The following is a 13175-nucleotide window of genomic DNA, read 5'->3' as shown; positions in this document are numbered from 1 at the left end:
GAGCAGCCAAAACCGAAGTGGTTGAAAAAATTCGTGAAACGTTTTTACGAAGTCCCATAAAATCACCACGTCGTGCGAGTTCTCAACTAAATTTGCCTCATGTAACGGTGTGGATTGTATTACTAAAACACCTATAACTCTGGCCACACAGCTTTCAAATGGTGCAGGAGTTAAATCCTTCCGACAAGTTGTATAGAGCTTTCTGTGAGAATTTGCAAAATAAACTGGAGGTAGATGGTTTCGCCAACAGATTTGTGTTTACAGATGAAGCCACTTTTCCCGTTTCTGGCATAGTTTATCGCCTTAATTTAGGATTTTTCGGAGCAAGGGAAACCCACGTGATGCAGTGGAACATGAGCGTGATTCTCCAAAGGTGAACATTTTCTGCGCCATTCCCCAAAGTAGTGTTTTTGATTCTTTTTCGTCTTGAAAAAATCAATTAAAGAGTGCATTTACCACGATATGTTATCGTAGTATTTGTTTTCTCAGTTGCAGGCAGCGATTCCCGGCTTCATTCTGCTGCAAGACCACACTGGCATAAAATGTACACTTGATGAAGAATCGAAACACAGTTTATTTGCCAGTATTACACAGAAACGTTCCAAAGACATGTTTACACTCAGCGAAAAACTTCATTAAACACGCTGAAACAATCAGCAACATAACCTACAGGTTATAACAGTAAAGACAGCTTCACGGCAAAGCACTAAGCACAGCTCCCGACTCGTTCGATCGCTCTCAAGCTAATCTCTGAGCTCAAGACACTACTACAATACTGAATTCAAGATACTTTAATCTCTGCGTACAAGCATGGTATATATAGCTTATTTTATTAAGCCGAAACAAATTAATATTCGAGAATATTCCCAAGAAAACCGCTAAGAAAGCGTTCTATAATGTTCTCGTTCCGTCTGTGGCATATCGCCAAATGGACGATTTCGCGCCAAATCTCCCAACCTTGCCTTTTTCTGTCCCTTCCTGGCAACCCTAAACCCGTTTTCCTGGCAACCATAGCTGGCCATTTTGCAGCAGTATGTTTTAAATGTATCAAAATACACGAAATGCAAATTAATAAGTATCCTTTCTTTCAGCTTTATTACTTACGACATGCAAATCGAAGAGAAGCTGGTCTACGTAGAAAAGGTTTTGGTAAGTACCATGATTTTAATATTTTCTTAATTTAATTTAGCTTTCTTTGAGCACATATTTTTCAGGTTTTCTTGCGCACGTATTTTCTACAGCTAATTACGTTTTGTACAAATTTACTATCAAGTATAATGTCACCTCAAATTTTTTATTACCTTATTTGGTTCAATTTCAAACTGAAATCACTCGCCTACGAACAAACGCTTAGAAGATATTTTAAATTACGCCAATCGTTTTAAACTGGTAAAATAATAATAATAATAACAACAATAAATAGCCCCTAAATATTGACAGTTTAATTTTGAGCTCCATACACAAAAATAACATGTTGGCCGCATACAATTATTTCTAATTTACTTAACTAGTATTTACATCTGGAACTGTAAACACAAACCATTTCTGTTTACGAAAATTTCAGCGTTATTTTTCCTAAGACCTACGTCTTAAAATGTGTTTTCGTTTAAATACCTAGACAATTTTATTTTCGAAAAATAACCTCAAAACCAAATATTTGAAAAATTAAACAAATAGTACTTACGTATTAAAGCAACTGCCTTGGTCCAATTTGGCGATTTTTTAAGATAAAAATATAAACGTTGCTAATGACTGCAAGTTGGCAGTTTTCGCGTCTTTTTTTAGAAAGGTTCCTAAATTATCGATATTTATGGTAAATCAGTAAACATTATCAGTATATGAAAAGAAAACATACTTTAGCAATTTAAAACACAAATTTGAGTTATTAAATAAGGATTACATGATACATTAAAAAAGTATATACTTACATTCTTCTCCAAATCTTTCTGTAATTTTTCTGCGCTATTCTTTTCCCGAAGTACACAACGATTTGTTTTCGCTTAAAAAAAAACGGAGAATTGCGAAGGCTCTGCTTCCTGCAGTCCTTGACAATAGTGGCTTCATAGGAAAAGCATTTCCTAGATGTTTTCTTTAGGAAATTTTCAACAATATTCTATACTCTTGCAGAAATTTTATTGCAGTTTCTTCCATTGCTAGCAAATTCTTCACGCTCATTAGTCGGAAAATATCACGATTTGTTTATAAAAACCACTGAAACATTGACTGAACAATAGGGTTTCCATAACATTCAACTACTCAGGCTACCATAAATGAAACAACAACTTGGCGATAAATTAAACAACAATTTCGCCATAATACAAGGGGTACCTTAAAGTCTACTCTACTCCTCAAAACTTCCTTTATTTTTTTATTGATATTTGTAAATGCTAAGCTAAACAGCATCTTAAAATGTAAGGGACCATTCTTCTTCTATATTTTTTACTTATGAAATATTTATTGAGAAGGTTTTATTGTTTGAATACAGTTTTAGAAATAGAATTAAAATAAATAATTTTAATAAAATTGAATAAATAGTTTTATATATTTATTTTTCATTACTTGTATTTGTGATAATGTTTATATTTATAACATATTTATCTATTGAATATAATTTTTCAGGAAAGCAGGATGATGAGAGTAAAAGAAGTATGTATTTCAAAAAGTTTTATCAGAAATACTCCTTTTAGTATTCATTTGTAATTATCAATATTTCGTTCAGATTTAATGAAGAACTAATCACTTAAATCATTTGACACCTTAAGCAATAAAAACAGAGATGTTAATCCATGTACTGAGGAATTTGATTAGTATCATTTTCAGTCGGTTTTGTATTCACTTGGCGCCACTTGTTTTCCGTTTAGGCATCGCTCACATTAGTGTACTATAGCTGATCCATCAAATACTTACCAACATCTAACTCGATGATGTACGGATCTTTTAATAATGTGTATTGGAGGAAATTAATAATAATATCGAATGAAATCACCCTTACAAAAGCACTGATATATTACTTAAAATTCCTCTCACTGACTTTAATATCAAAACAAGTGTTAGGTTTTCTTTATGAATAAAATATATCGTATATTCCGGCGTATAACGCAAACCTGTAATTTCAAGCTTTAGTTTTTTAAATGTTTAGGTCTATTCGCTATATAACGCACACCCTTTTCTTTACAAAGAAACTTGAAACATGCATGTGCGATGCTGTTATCTTCTGAAGTCATTCAAACGAAGATTCTTCGCAGACTTTCGATCAATGGTATTCCGAATTGACAAAAGATAAGGGGAACAATATGTATGTAAGGAATGTGCTCGAGGGAGTAAATCTGCAAAAAGATGGGGTTGGTTGTATTCAATGCAGGGGTGCACAAGAATTTTATTCTAAGGTTTCAAGGGGAACATAACTTGGTATACGAATGAATTCACGGAATAAGGAGTGGGAAGTTCTCTCTCTTTTGTCATTTGCAGCCGTGATTTTGAAGTGAACATCGAAGGTTTTTGTAAATTGAATATGCTTGAGTAGAAATGCAGTTGATCTTGTATTCCTTTTAGTAGTAAATGTGGCTCCTGCCAAGCGAAACAAACATAGTGCTGGTTTCAAATGCAAAGTCATTCCGCTTGCAAAAGAAAATGGAAATCGTGTTGGCAGCAAGGATGTTCGATATTGGTAAAAGCTCAATACGCGAGTAGAAGAAAAATGACATCATCATTCTAAGTACAGTAAGACCCCGCTTAGCGCTGTTACGGTTTAGCGCTCTTTTATTTCAACCCGGGGATTCCCCGAAATTGTGCGCAACGCTAGGTTTCCAAATAACATATCCGAAACAGTGTAGTTGTGTTTTTTGTTTGGTGCGGTGCTGTACGGACGCATTTTTATTATTTGAAACATTTGTTGACATTATTGTAAGTATAAATTTATATAATACTATAACGATTAATACAGTGACAAATATTATGATATTTAGTTTTTATCATGGGTGATAATAAAAAACAAGAAAAGAAAGCCACCAGAAAAAGCATTTCACTGGAAACTAAAATGCAAGTGATCAGAAGATTAGATTCTGGTAAACGTCAATCTCAAATTACTGCTGCATTGAATTTGGCAACTTCAACAATAAAGACGATTCTTAAGAATAAAGAAAAAATACTGTCATCGGCAACTGCAACTACGTCAAGCTCTACAACTAGAATTACCCGTTTTAGAAATAGCATTATAGAGGAAATGGAAAAAACGACTGTCTATACGGATTGACGACGAAATTGAACGCAATATGCCATTAAGACAATCTATTATAATGCCTTAACCTCGCTTGATTTTTGACAAAAAGGCAGAAAATTGGAAACACAGAATAGACTGAATGATCTAACTGACTGAGAATTTTATTTGTTTTTATAAGTATATTCGTTTATATTGTTTTCATTTTTGTAAGAAATAAATGTTTGGTTTTATTTTTATTAAAAAAAACATTATTAAATTTAATACCTAACCAATTCTCTATCCATCTTCCCCTAACCCCATTATTTACATGTTAAGATAGCCTCGTTTAGCGCTGTTTCGCTTTACGCTCTACTTAGTACTGTGATGGAACGTATCCTCCGCGTCAAGCGGGGTCTTACTGTAATTAATATGATTTATGGAAAAGGGTAATGAAATGGCCTTTCCCAAAAGAAAGTGTTGCCAACTGGGTCCTAGAAAATCACCAAAATTGCTGCTAACAGCATTTAGGTACATGTAGAAACCAGATTTTTTTAATGCTCATCTTTTCCTTACTTTTAAACTATCATTTTTATATCTGGCGCACCCGTAAATTTCGATCTTATTTTTTGTATTAAAAGGGAGCGTTATATGCCGGAAATATACGTATATCAAATTAACTGCTGCCCTCTGCCTAACTCTTGTTAGATTCTCTGAATGAAAAATCCAATACAATGAAAAATTTAAGCTTTATTGGAGCTTTGAAATATTACGCTCAGTATAGAGTTATGAAAGAAGAGAAAATTATTCCTTTTAAACGAGATATTTGTATATATGTTATCGTGAAAGACTGAAATTTGAGAATGTCGACTTTCACCAGAGAATATCAACATTCACCAAATACGTCGGTGAAAGACCGAATATTTCACTACATTCTTGTATATTCGGACCCTCACCGGTGTATGTCGACAATCACAGATATGCTCTGGTGAAAGTGGAAAAGAGAAGTCATAAAGTGCCATAATAGTTTAAGTTGTTGCAATAAATAAGATTTGAATCACATAATTTAGTAAGTTTTTTATTGCTGTTATTTTATTTCCTCATTTAGAACGTACTATATAATTAAGTAAGTTTTTAACTTCTATTATTTTCTTTTCTCATTTTGAATGTATTGTGTGTTTTAGGTTCTCATGTTCTTAAGTTCTTATTTCAAGTTTCAAGTGCGTTTATTCGCGACTGAATTACGGAGAAGAAAATATAATATTGTTATATGTTCAACATTCACCATTAGTGCATGGTGAATGTCGACATTGACCGGTGTAAGTCAGAAATAAGAGTATTTGGAAAATATTTCGGACATACACCAAGAGACTATGTGAATGTTGACATTCACCAGTGAAAGTCGACATTCTCCAGATTTCGGTGTTTCATCGTAACATATGTACAAGAAAAATTAAAAATTCCGTAATTTTTTGTCATTAAACGCGCTTTTCATTAGGGATGTTATTCTTTCAGTTGGTTGTATGCATATCAGATAATAAAACCGAAAAAACAGCTTTTTTTCTTGCCACAGAAAGTAAAGAGATCTTGCTAATCTTCGTCAGATAACTAGAAGAGTATTATTTGATCTTAATATATACGAATATCGCAGAATTGAATCACCTGAAGTAGTCATATGGAATCAAAGAAACGTCTTTTCCAAAATAGGGCATTATTTTGTGTCCTAAATACTTAAACAGAAGTTCGAAATAGCTTTCACAAAAAGATGCTAGAGACATTCTTTCCTAAACAGCCTGTAACGGAAAAGTACGGGCCGGCTCAAGTTATACTATAGTCAGATAATTAAGGGTTGAATTTTGGTTTATCACAATTGGAGAAACTGAATCAGTTTCTAAGCACGGATTCCATGCACTGAAATTTCTTTCGAGTTAGGACAAATGTATAATATGAAGGTGTGTGTGTATGTGTGTGTGTATTTAATTATGGCAAAGCACACTAGGGCTATCTGCCTAAGGGGAGGGGTGCCTTTCGTGGAGGACTTTCTAAGGGAAACTGGCTCGTATACACGTTACACAGTATAATATGAAGGAGAAAAGGGCAACTCCTATTCAATTTTGATCCTGTCTAGCAGCATCTACCAGAAATCCCTGTTATTCGTAGATAACTTCTTAATCAAGTGTTCTATAATACGCTACACTAATAATCATTTTCGGACCTTGTAAGGATCCTAAGTTTTACTAACGTTTATTTTATTTTAAAACTGTACTATCACTTCTTATTTTCTACTTCCGGCCAGAATTAAATGCTTTAACTTGTTTATGCAAATTGTCTTGCTAACGCCCAAGTACTTAAGTTATGGCTTTTTGCCAAGCGAGAGAGAGAAGGAGTTTTTCCCGCTTGCAAACCGCTTGCCACTGTAGTTTTACGAGTTTTCACTCGGTTGTTGGTTGCCTTTAAGGCCAGAGGTTTAGCCCTCTTGATAGTTGCAAACGTATTGTAGTTTCAGCAGCTCGGCGTACTACATACGTACCTTTTTTAAATAAAGGCCAGTCTTAGTGCTAGGCATTTGTATACTAATTCAAAGTTAGTTTTTTAGTTAGAGTTTTTATATTCTTACGTTCAGACCACAAGTGGTTGGTCTTTGTATTCCGAAGTTCGGAAGATCCTGTAAAAGATTGAAAATAAAGGGTTTCGTATACCCTTCCTGCTTGTGCTATCTACTTCACACCTTCTTGAACATAGCTTGAGTAAGCTCCCTGTTCCTATTCAGGATCATTTATGTTTCCAAAGCAAATCAAGAGAAACACAAGTCCTGACAACCTCTTACTTGATTCTGCAAGAAAGATCAAATCGATGGCGCCCATAATCGTGTGAAATGGATTAAATTCCAACATTGTAGAGACATTAGGATTTTTTGGAAGCCAGAGAGATGAAACATTAGCAACCGCCTTCGCCGGGAATCGAACCACGGACCTCTGGAATACCGGCCCAGTGTGCAGAACCACTACACCACGAAGGACGCTAGGAAAGTGGGAGAAATACCTTATAACATTATCTAAATCTTTTACATATAAGTTCAAGCCCAAATACTGAGTGCAGTAAATAAATTCTTTTGATTGAGATAACATGGCATTTGTTATTATTTCAGTAACTGATGTTAATCGAAGCTTCCATAATGCTTTCATTATTTCTTTGTGGGCATGTGAACGCGTACCTATGTGTATTTTAAGTGTATTTGAATGTGAGTTTGGTATGCAGTTTCTTAAAATGTTAAAATGCATGCATAAATCATCTTTATGTTGAACTTATGTACCTCAGGACGTAAAAATATGAATAGGATAGTTTCAACTCTGGCAACAGCTGCAGGAAAGTACTCATGTTGCAACATGATAACACTCATTCACATTGAGAATGCCTAACGAAACAATATTTCCAAGGGAAGATGAGTATGAACAGAGACTGTCGAGCATGAAGCCTTAACACAAACATTAAACACCTGCACGATGTCTAGAGAGAATTGCTGGTCTTCTATCTGTTATCATCCAGCTTCAAAGGAGTACTTAGCCCTGCGTAGGGGAGTACTTTTGTGTTGTACCATTAGACGCATGGGTGACAGGTGTTATCCACCCATTAAAATGTATCTAGAACAAGGAAAATTATTTTTGTTCGACTGACAGCACAACAAACAGGAAGAATTAACGTCCAGCTGTTTGAAAGGCGCGACTCCGAAAGACAAGTCAGCACACGGTGTTTCAAACTTGCAACAAATATCGCTGTGGGGACACCTGTCACCCACGCATTTCATCTGGGATAAAATGGCTTTAGGAAAACAATGGCTGATACCCTGACCTGAGCTGACAGAGTTTCTCATACGCAGCGTACATCGTTGCGGAGTCTGCATTGATGAAAGAGGGACCCATCCTCTACAGCTAAAAGATTCCATTTCATATCCGTCTTTCATTTTAGGACTTATATATCGTGTAAGTCCATAAGTTCGTGTGCATTAACCAGTTAACTGTGGCGGCCTCGTTTAAGGGTGCGCACCGTTTTGTGCCCCCAGAATCGAGCCATGACGAGTATATTCGTCAATCACTTAGTAAGTTTCGCTGGTAAGATATTGGATAAAAAAGATGGGTTTATTTTATAAAATTGAAAATTTTATTACTAATATTTACTTATTTGGTTAACATAAGCATATATTACATACATATTAAACTAAAAACGCAATAAATTAAATTAAATATTATACATTTAAAAGTAAGAATTTAAATTCTTCCTGTAGAGTGATATTCGTCGAAACAGGATACTATACACAATGGGACTTTGCAAATTGAACACCAGTAACGCAATTCCTTCCTGATCTTACGTTTGTAACAATGCGAACACCTTCGCGTAGGGTTTTTTTTTTTTTTTCAATGTTCCGGGTATATAATCCGGAACATGATTCCCGCCTAATTCGTTTATATTAGGTCTAAATGGCCGAGTTTGTGTCGATTTATTTCTCTCAAATGGATACGTCGCAAAAGTGTCTTCAATAAATTTGAGCAAAAAGTTGATACGCGATAATGTTCCATTATTTTTATATAATATGAATGCATTCAGACACATAATGTCTAAGAAATGGAGAAATATCTTTTTATAGTACTTTTTGAGTCATTTTCTTGCTGTGGAGTACGCTACGATAATCCCATCGCTCATATTCACTCCACCCAATTTTTTATTATAATCAATAACTAGCTCTGGTTTCTTTGTTATTATTTTTATCTCTGTTTCTATTACGTTGTCATTGTCTACAGTACTTACTAAATAAACATCCCTCTTATCTTTCCATTTCATTATACGCATGACGAGTATACTCGTCAATACACAAAATCGTGCCGCTTCTCCATGACGAGTATACTCGTCAATCACAGTTAACTGGTTAAGAGTATGCGTGGAATTCACTATGACGCATTTATTAAAACAATACAATTTTGAACCTGTTGAAACTTGTCATCGTTTGACTAACATATTATTCAGTTCATCACCAACTTTCGTAAATATCGAACGCATTTTAGTACCCATAGAAGATGAATATAGATAATCAGTACAAACGTGTTGTGCTACATTTTTTATTTTCGTGTGGCGAATCTGCCAGGTTTGCAGCGATAAAAATTAATAGTGTACATGGTGAGCACACTATTAGTGTAAGAACTAAGTAGAAATGGTTTAAAAAATTTAAAGTTGGAAAAAGCAGCATTGATGATGAACCCCGTTCAGGACATTTGGAACTGTTAGAACAAATCAAACGATTAATTCAGAAGTTTATATTGATCAACCTTGCTGTCTAAGCTCAAAATTGATCGAAAACCGCCCACGATTGGTGAATATCCAGAAAGTGTTGTTTCATCATGATAACGCTAGACCGCATACGGCTCGAACAACGTTGCAAAAAAATGAGTGAATTTAATTGCAAGCTTTTGCCACATCATACTTACTCCCCAGATATGGATGGCCCCAAGTGATTTTCACTTATTTCGTGCCTTACAAAATTTTTTACTGGGAAAAAATTAAATTCCAAACAGGATCTACACAATGAACTTTCAAGTTTTTTTGCATCAAATACAGAGTCTTTCTACAGCAATGGCATAAAAAAGCTGCCTGTAAGATGGCGAGACATTGTAGATAATGGTGGAAAATATATAATTGATTAAAATGTTAAATTGTGTTTTTGTATATTATTTAAACAGTTACCAAAAAATGCTTACGAATTTATGGAGTGGCCCAATAAGTCTTCGCATGCATCTAACAACAGTTTTCTCTTGTATGAAAGAACTTCATCCCATCCTTAAACTGACAATGTGATTTCACAATGTTTGTTTAACAAGTTTTTTTTTTTTTTTTTTTCCTACGATTTTTCTTTCATTTGTATTTATGTCTCGTCGAAAATACTTTTAGGCTATTCTGATACTAACAATGTTAATTTTAATGCTTTTGCATATATTTAACAGATTTTATTTTAGAATTTTTCTTTTATTTATTTTTCTTTCCTTATTTATTTTTCCTTTAGCTCTAGAAGCTAGTAAATATGCATTTTTTATTTTAAAAAGTATAACTTTCAAAGCATTAAACACTTATATTTTAGAAATAATATGTTTATAGACCTCTCTTTCTTTTTCTAACTCTGTGTGTACGAGCCAGTTTCCCTTAGACAGTCCTCCACGAAGGCATCCCTCCTCTTAGGCAGTTACCCCTCGAGGCTTTGCCATAATCACACACACACTTTTTCTAACTCAAAAGGCAAGTTAGTCCCGAATGGGATATCAGCCTCGAAAAGGCATTTTGCAATCAATCCCTATAAACGGCGTATCACTTTTCAAATTTTTATCGCCAAATATCATCGCCCTGTATTACATTTAAAGAAATTAAATAATGAAGAACTGCATAAATGTGTGTACGTTTCTCGCGTTTTGGAAAACCAGCGGTACTTGGAGCTATCAAATTTTGAATAACGTAGTCCTCCACCCGAACATGAGCACCTGGAAACCCGAATTTTGAATTTGTTTTATTACTTTTTTCACATTTTTAATTCCTTTCAAGAATTTTTTACTAACAAACTCAACGATTTCAAAGACAGCAATGGCAATATTATACGGAATAAAACATTTTTATATCCAGCGAGCGAGATTGTCTATGATAAATTATAAAGATATGCTGTTTTTAAATATTTTGCGAGTTTGCTGTTGAATGAATTTTATGTGCCTTAAAATCCAAGAACCTGATATTTAATAAATAAAGTACACATACGAAACGTTAATAATAAAAGACAAAAAAAAAAGTTTTGTAAAGCCATCTTATTAAAAAAAACTGAACATTGATATGCTGAACTGAGAAAAGACTGGGAAAATAAAAAACAGAAAAATGTAGGCCATAACTTAAAGCTGCATCAGAAATTCTAAGCATATACTGCTATGCTACTTTTAAAATTTCTGTAATTTTGCTCTTGAGTTGTATTTGGCGTAAGTGCAAAGAAAATATTGCTTAATAATAAAGCTAAAAAGGCAAAAAAGATGAGTTAGTAGGAGTGAGTATAACAATACACTACTGGACTGCGAGCTAAGCGAGAGCATAAAAGACTTTGACAATCCCTTTTGGGCCACCAGTTAAAATCCGAAACCTTTCAGATTTAAATTATTGTTATTTTAATATATGTTTATTGTGAATTCAGCTTATTATTTCTATATTTATATTTATATTTTAGTATAAATGACACGTTTTTAATCAAATTATTGATAATATTATTATTTTAATTTCAGTCACTGACTTTCAAAGAAAAAGGGGTAAGTAACTTCTTTAGCTTCCTGAATATATGTATCTAATTAAATAACCCATTTGTTCTGAAATATTTGTTTCTAACAAAGAATTAACTATCTGCCTAGGTATGAATTGTTCCTATTGTGTTCAAAATGCTTTCCGCTTATAAAATAGTGACCAGATAGAGGTGTAACTAAAAAAGGATCTATTATTCTTATTAAAAAGAATAATAGTTTCCATAACTCCTCCTACTGGAACTAGGTTTATGAAAGCTGATCTGAAAACATTGCGAAGGTAATAAGTGAAATAAGATTAGGTGCGTAAAATTTCAGATGAAAATATGGTGGGAATACAAATTTCTGAACTACGCGTTTATTTTAAACTCAAATTGGGAAACTAGATTTTTACCTACCGTACCGAAAGGACGTCTGGTGTATTCTAAATTGATCTCAAGTCAGAACTCACTTAAGTTTAAGCTAATTTATCCAGAATATACTGTACTATACTCGCTCATGAATTTACTTACTATATTTAAAACTTAAATAATTCCGTTTAACGAATATTTGCTGAACATTATAATATTTTATGTAATTCAAATGAAAATATTTCACACGAAGTACACACAACAGAGGGTGTTTGCACATTTTTAGAATGATTTCGAGGCCGTTTAATTAATATTTTAAATATAAATAATATTTTTTAATGTTCTATCTGAGTACCCTGATAAAAATGCCCCATAGAAACCAGTAAACCTTTTTATGGGTTTCTATTGACGTTTACTGGTTTCTGTGGTATTTTCTTACTGGTTTCAAAATGTCCATAAAGAAAACCAGTGAAACTTTCAACTGGTACCTATAGATTTCGTTTATGGTGCCTACAGTTCTACAGGTTTCTACAGAGATTTGGCCTACTCGTATCCGTATAGTCGTACAGGTTTCTGTTTATAGGTTTTTTGCGGGGATTTGGCCTATGGATACCCTAACAGTTATACGCGTTTCTGTTTATGAATTGGGGATTTGGCCTACGGGTACCCGTACGGGTTTCTTTCTCTGTGTTTTTACGGGGACCGGTAGGCCAATTCCCCTTAAAGAAAATTTTATGGGTTTCTACGGGATCTTTTTAGCCTTTTTTCTGAATTATAAGCCTGAATAGTGATTTCCCTAATAATACGACTTTTTTGCAAAATTTTCAATGCTATTGCTTTACATTCCTCTTCCACTACATTCGAGAGTCCAAATATCGTGGTGGGTTTGAGCTTAGAAAGAGCTATTTTAAGATGCTAAAGGCAATGAAGTTTAACTAACTGAAAGTTACTGGGATAAAGAAATAGGATTTCTCCTGTAAACAAACACAGGGGTAAAACGTTTTCTTTATAGTACACTGAACTGGATTTTAATATTTTCCCCACTCTTCTTATTTTTAATTTCCCGTTGTAACAGAATCCTGCGACAATCATAAACTTCTTAAACTTTCTTTGACGGAACCATGTGTGCACATTTTTCTTCCTCGGTTTTCGATAGTAAATAGCCCGTTTTTTTGTTAGTCATTTAAGAAAGCCCGTGCTTCATCAAGGGTCACAATCTTGTATTACCATTTATCTCCTGCTAAATAGTTTTCATACAGAGTTCTACAAATTCTTCTGCTTTGAGTCCATGCCTGGGTAAAACCTTGTGAACATTTCTTTTTT

The 13175-nt window shown here is 34.0% G+C and overlaps 1 protein-coding gene across 1 annotated transcript in view; it reads left to right on the top strand.

The window, feature by feature from the left end:
• The window catches only part of LOC118197589 (uncharacterized), a 73095-nt gene that overhangs the window by 44160 nt on the left and 15760 nt on the right, over positions 1–13175 (top strand). The window contains exons 9-11 of the mRNA XM_085812064.1: positions 1092–1149; positions 2620–2646; positions 11491–11514. Of these exons, the coding sequence (XP_085668190.1) occupies positions 1092–1149; positions 2620–2646; positions 11491–11514 (109 nt within the window). The remainder of the gene's footprint in view (positions 1–1091; positions 1150–2619; positions 2647–11490; positions 11515–13175) is intronic.

The sequence above is a fragment of the Stegodyphus dumicola genome, chromosome 2, assembly GCF_044657685.1.
Source record: "Stegodyphus dumicola isolate Sdum_Otavi_A_Nest chromosome 2, ASM4465768v1".
In the NCBI taxonomy this organism is placed as follows: Eukaryota; Metazoa; Arthropoda; class Arachnida; order Araneae; family Eresidae; genus Stegodyphus; species Stegodyphus dumicola.
The sequence above is the reverse complement of the archived record's forward strand: the minus strand, read 5'-3'. Positions and strand labels throughout refer to the sequence as shown.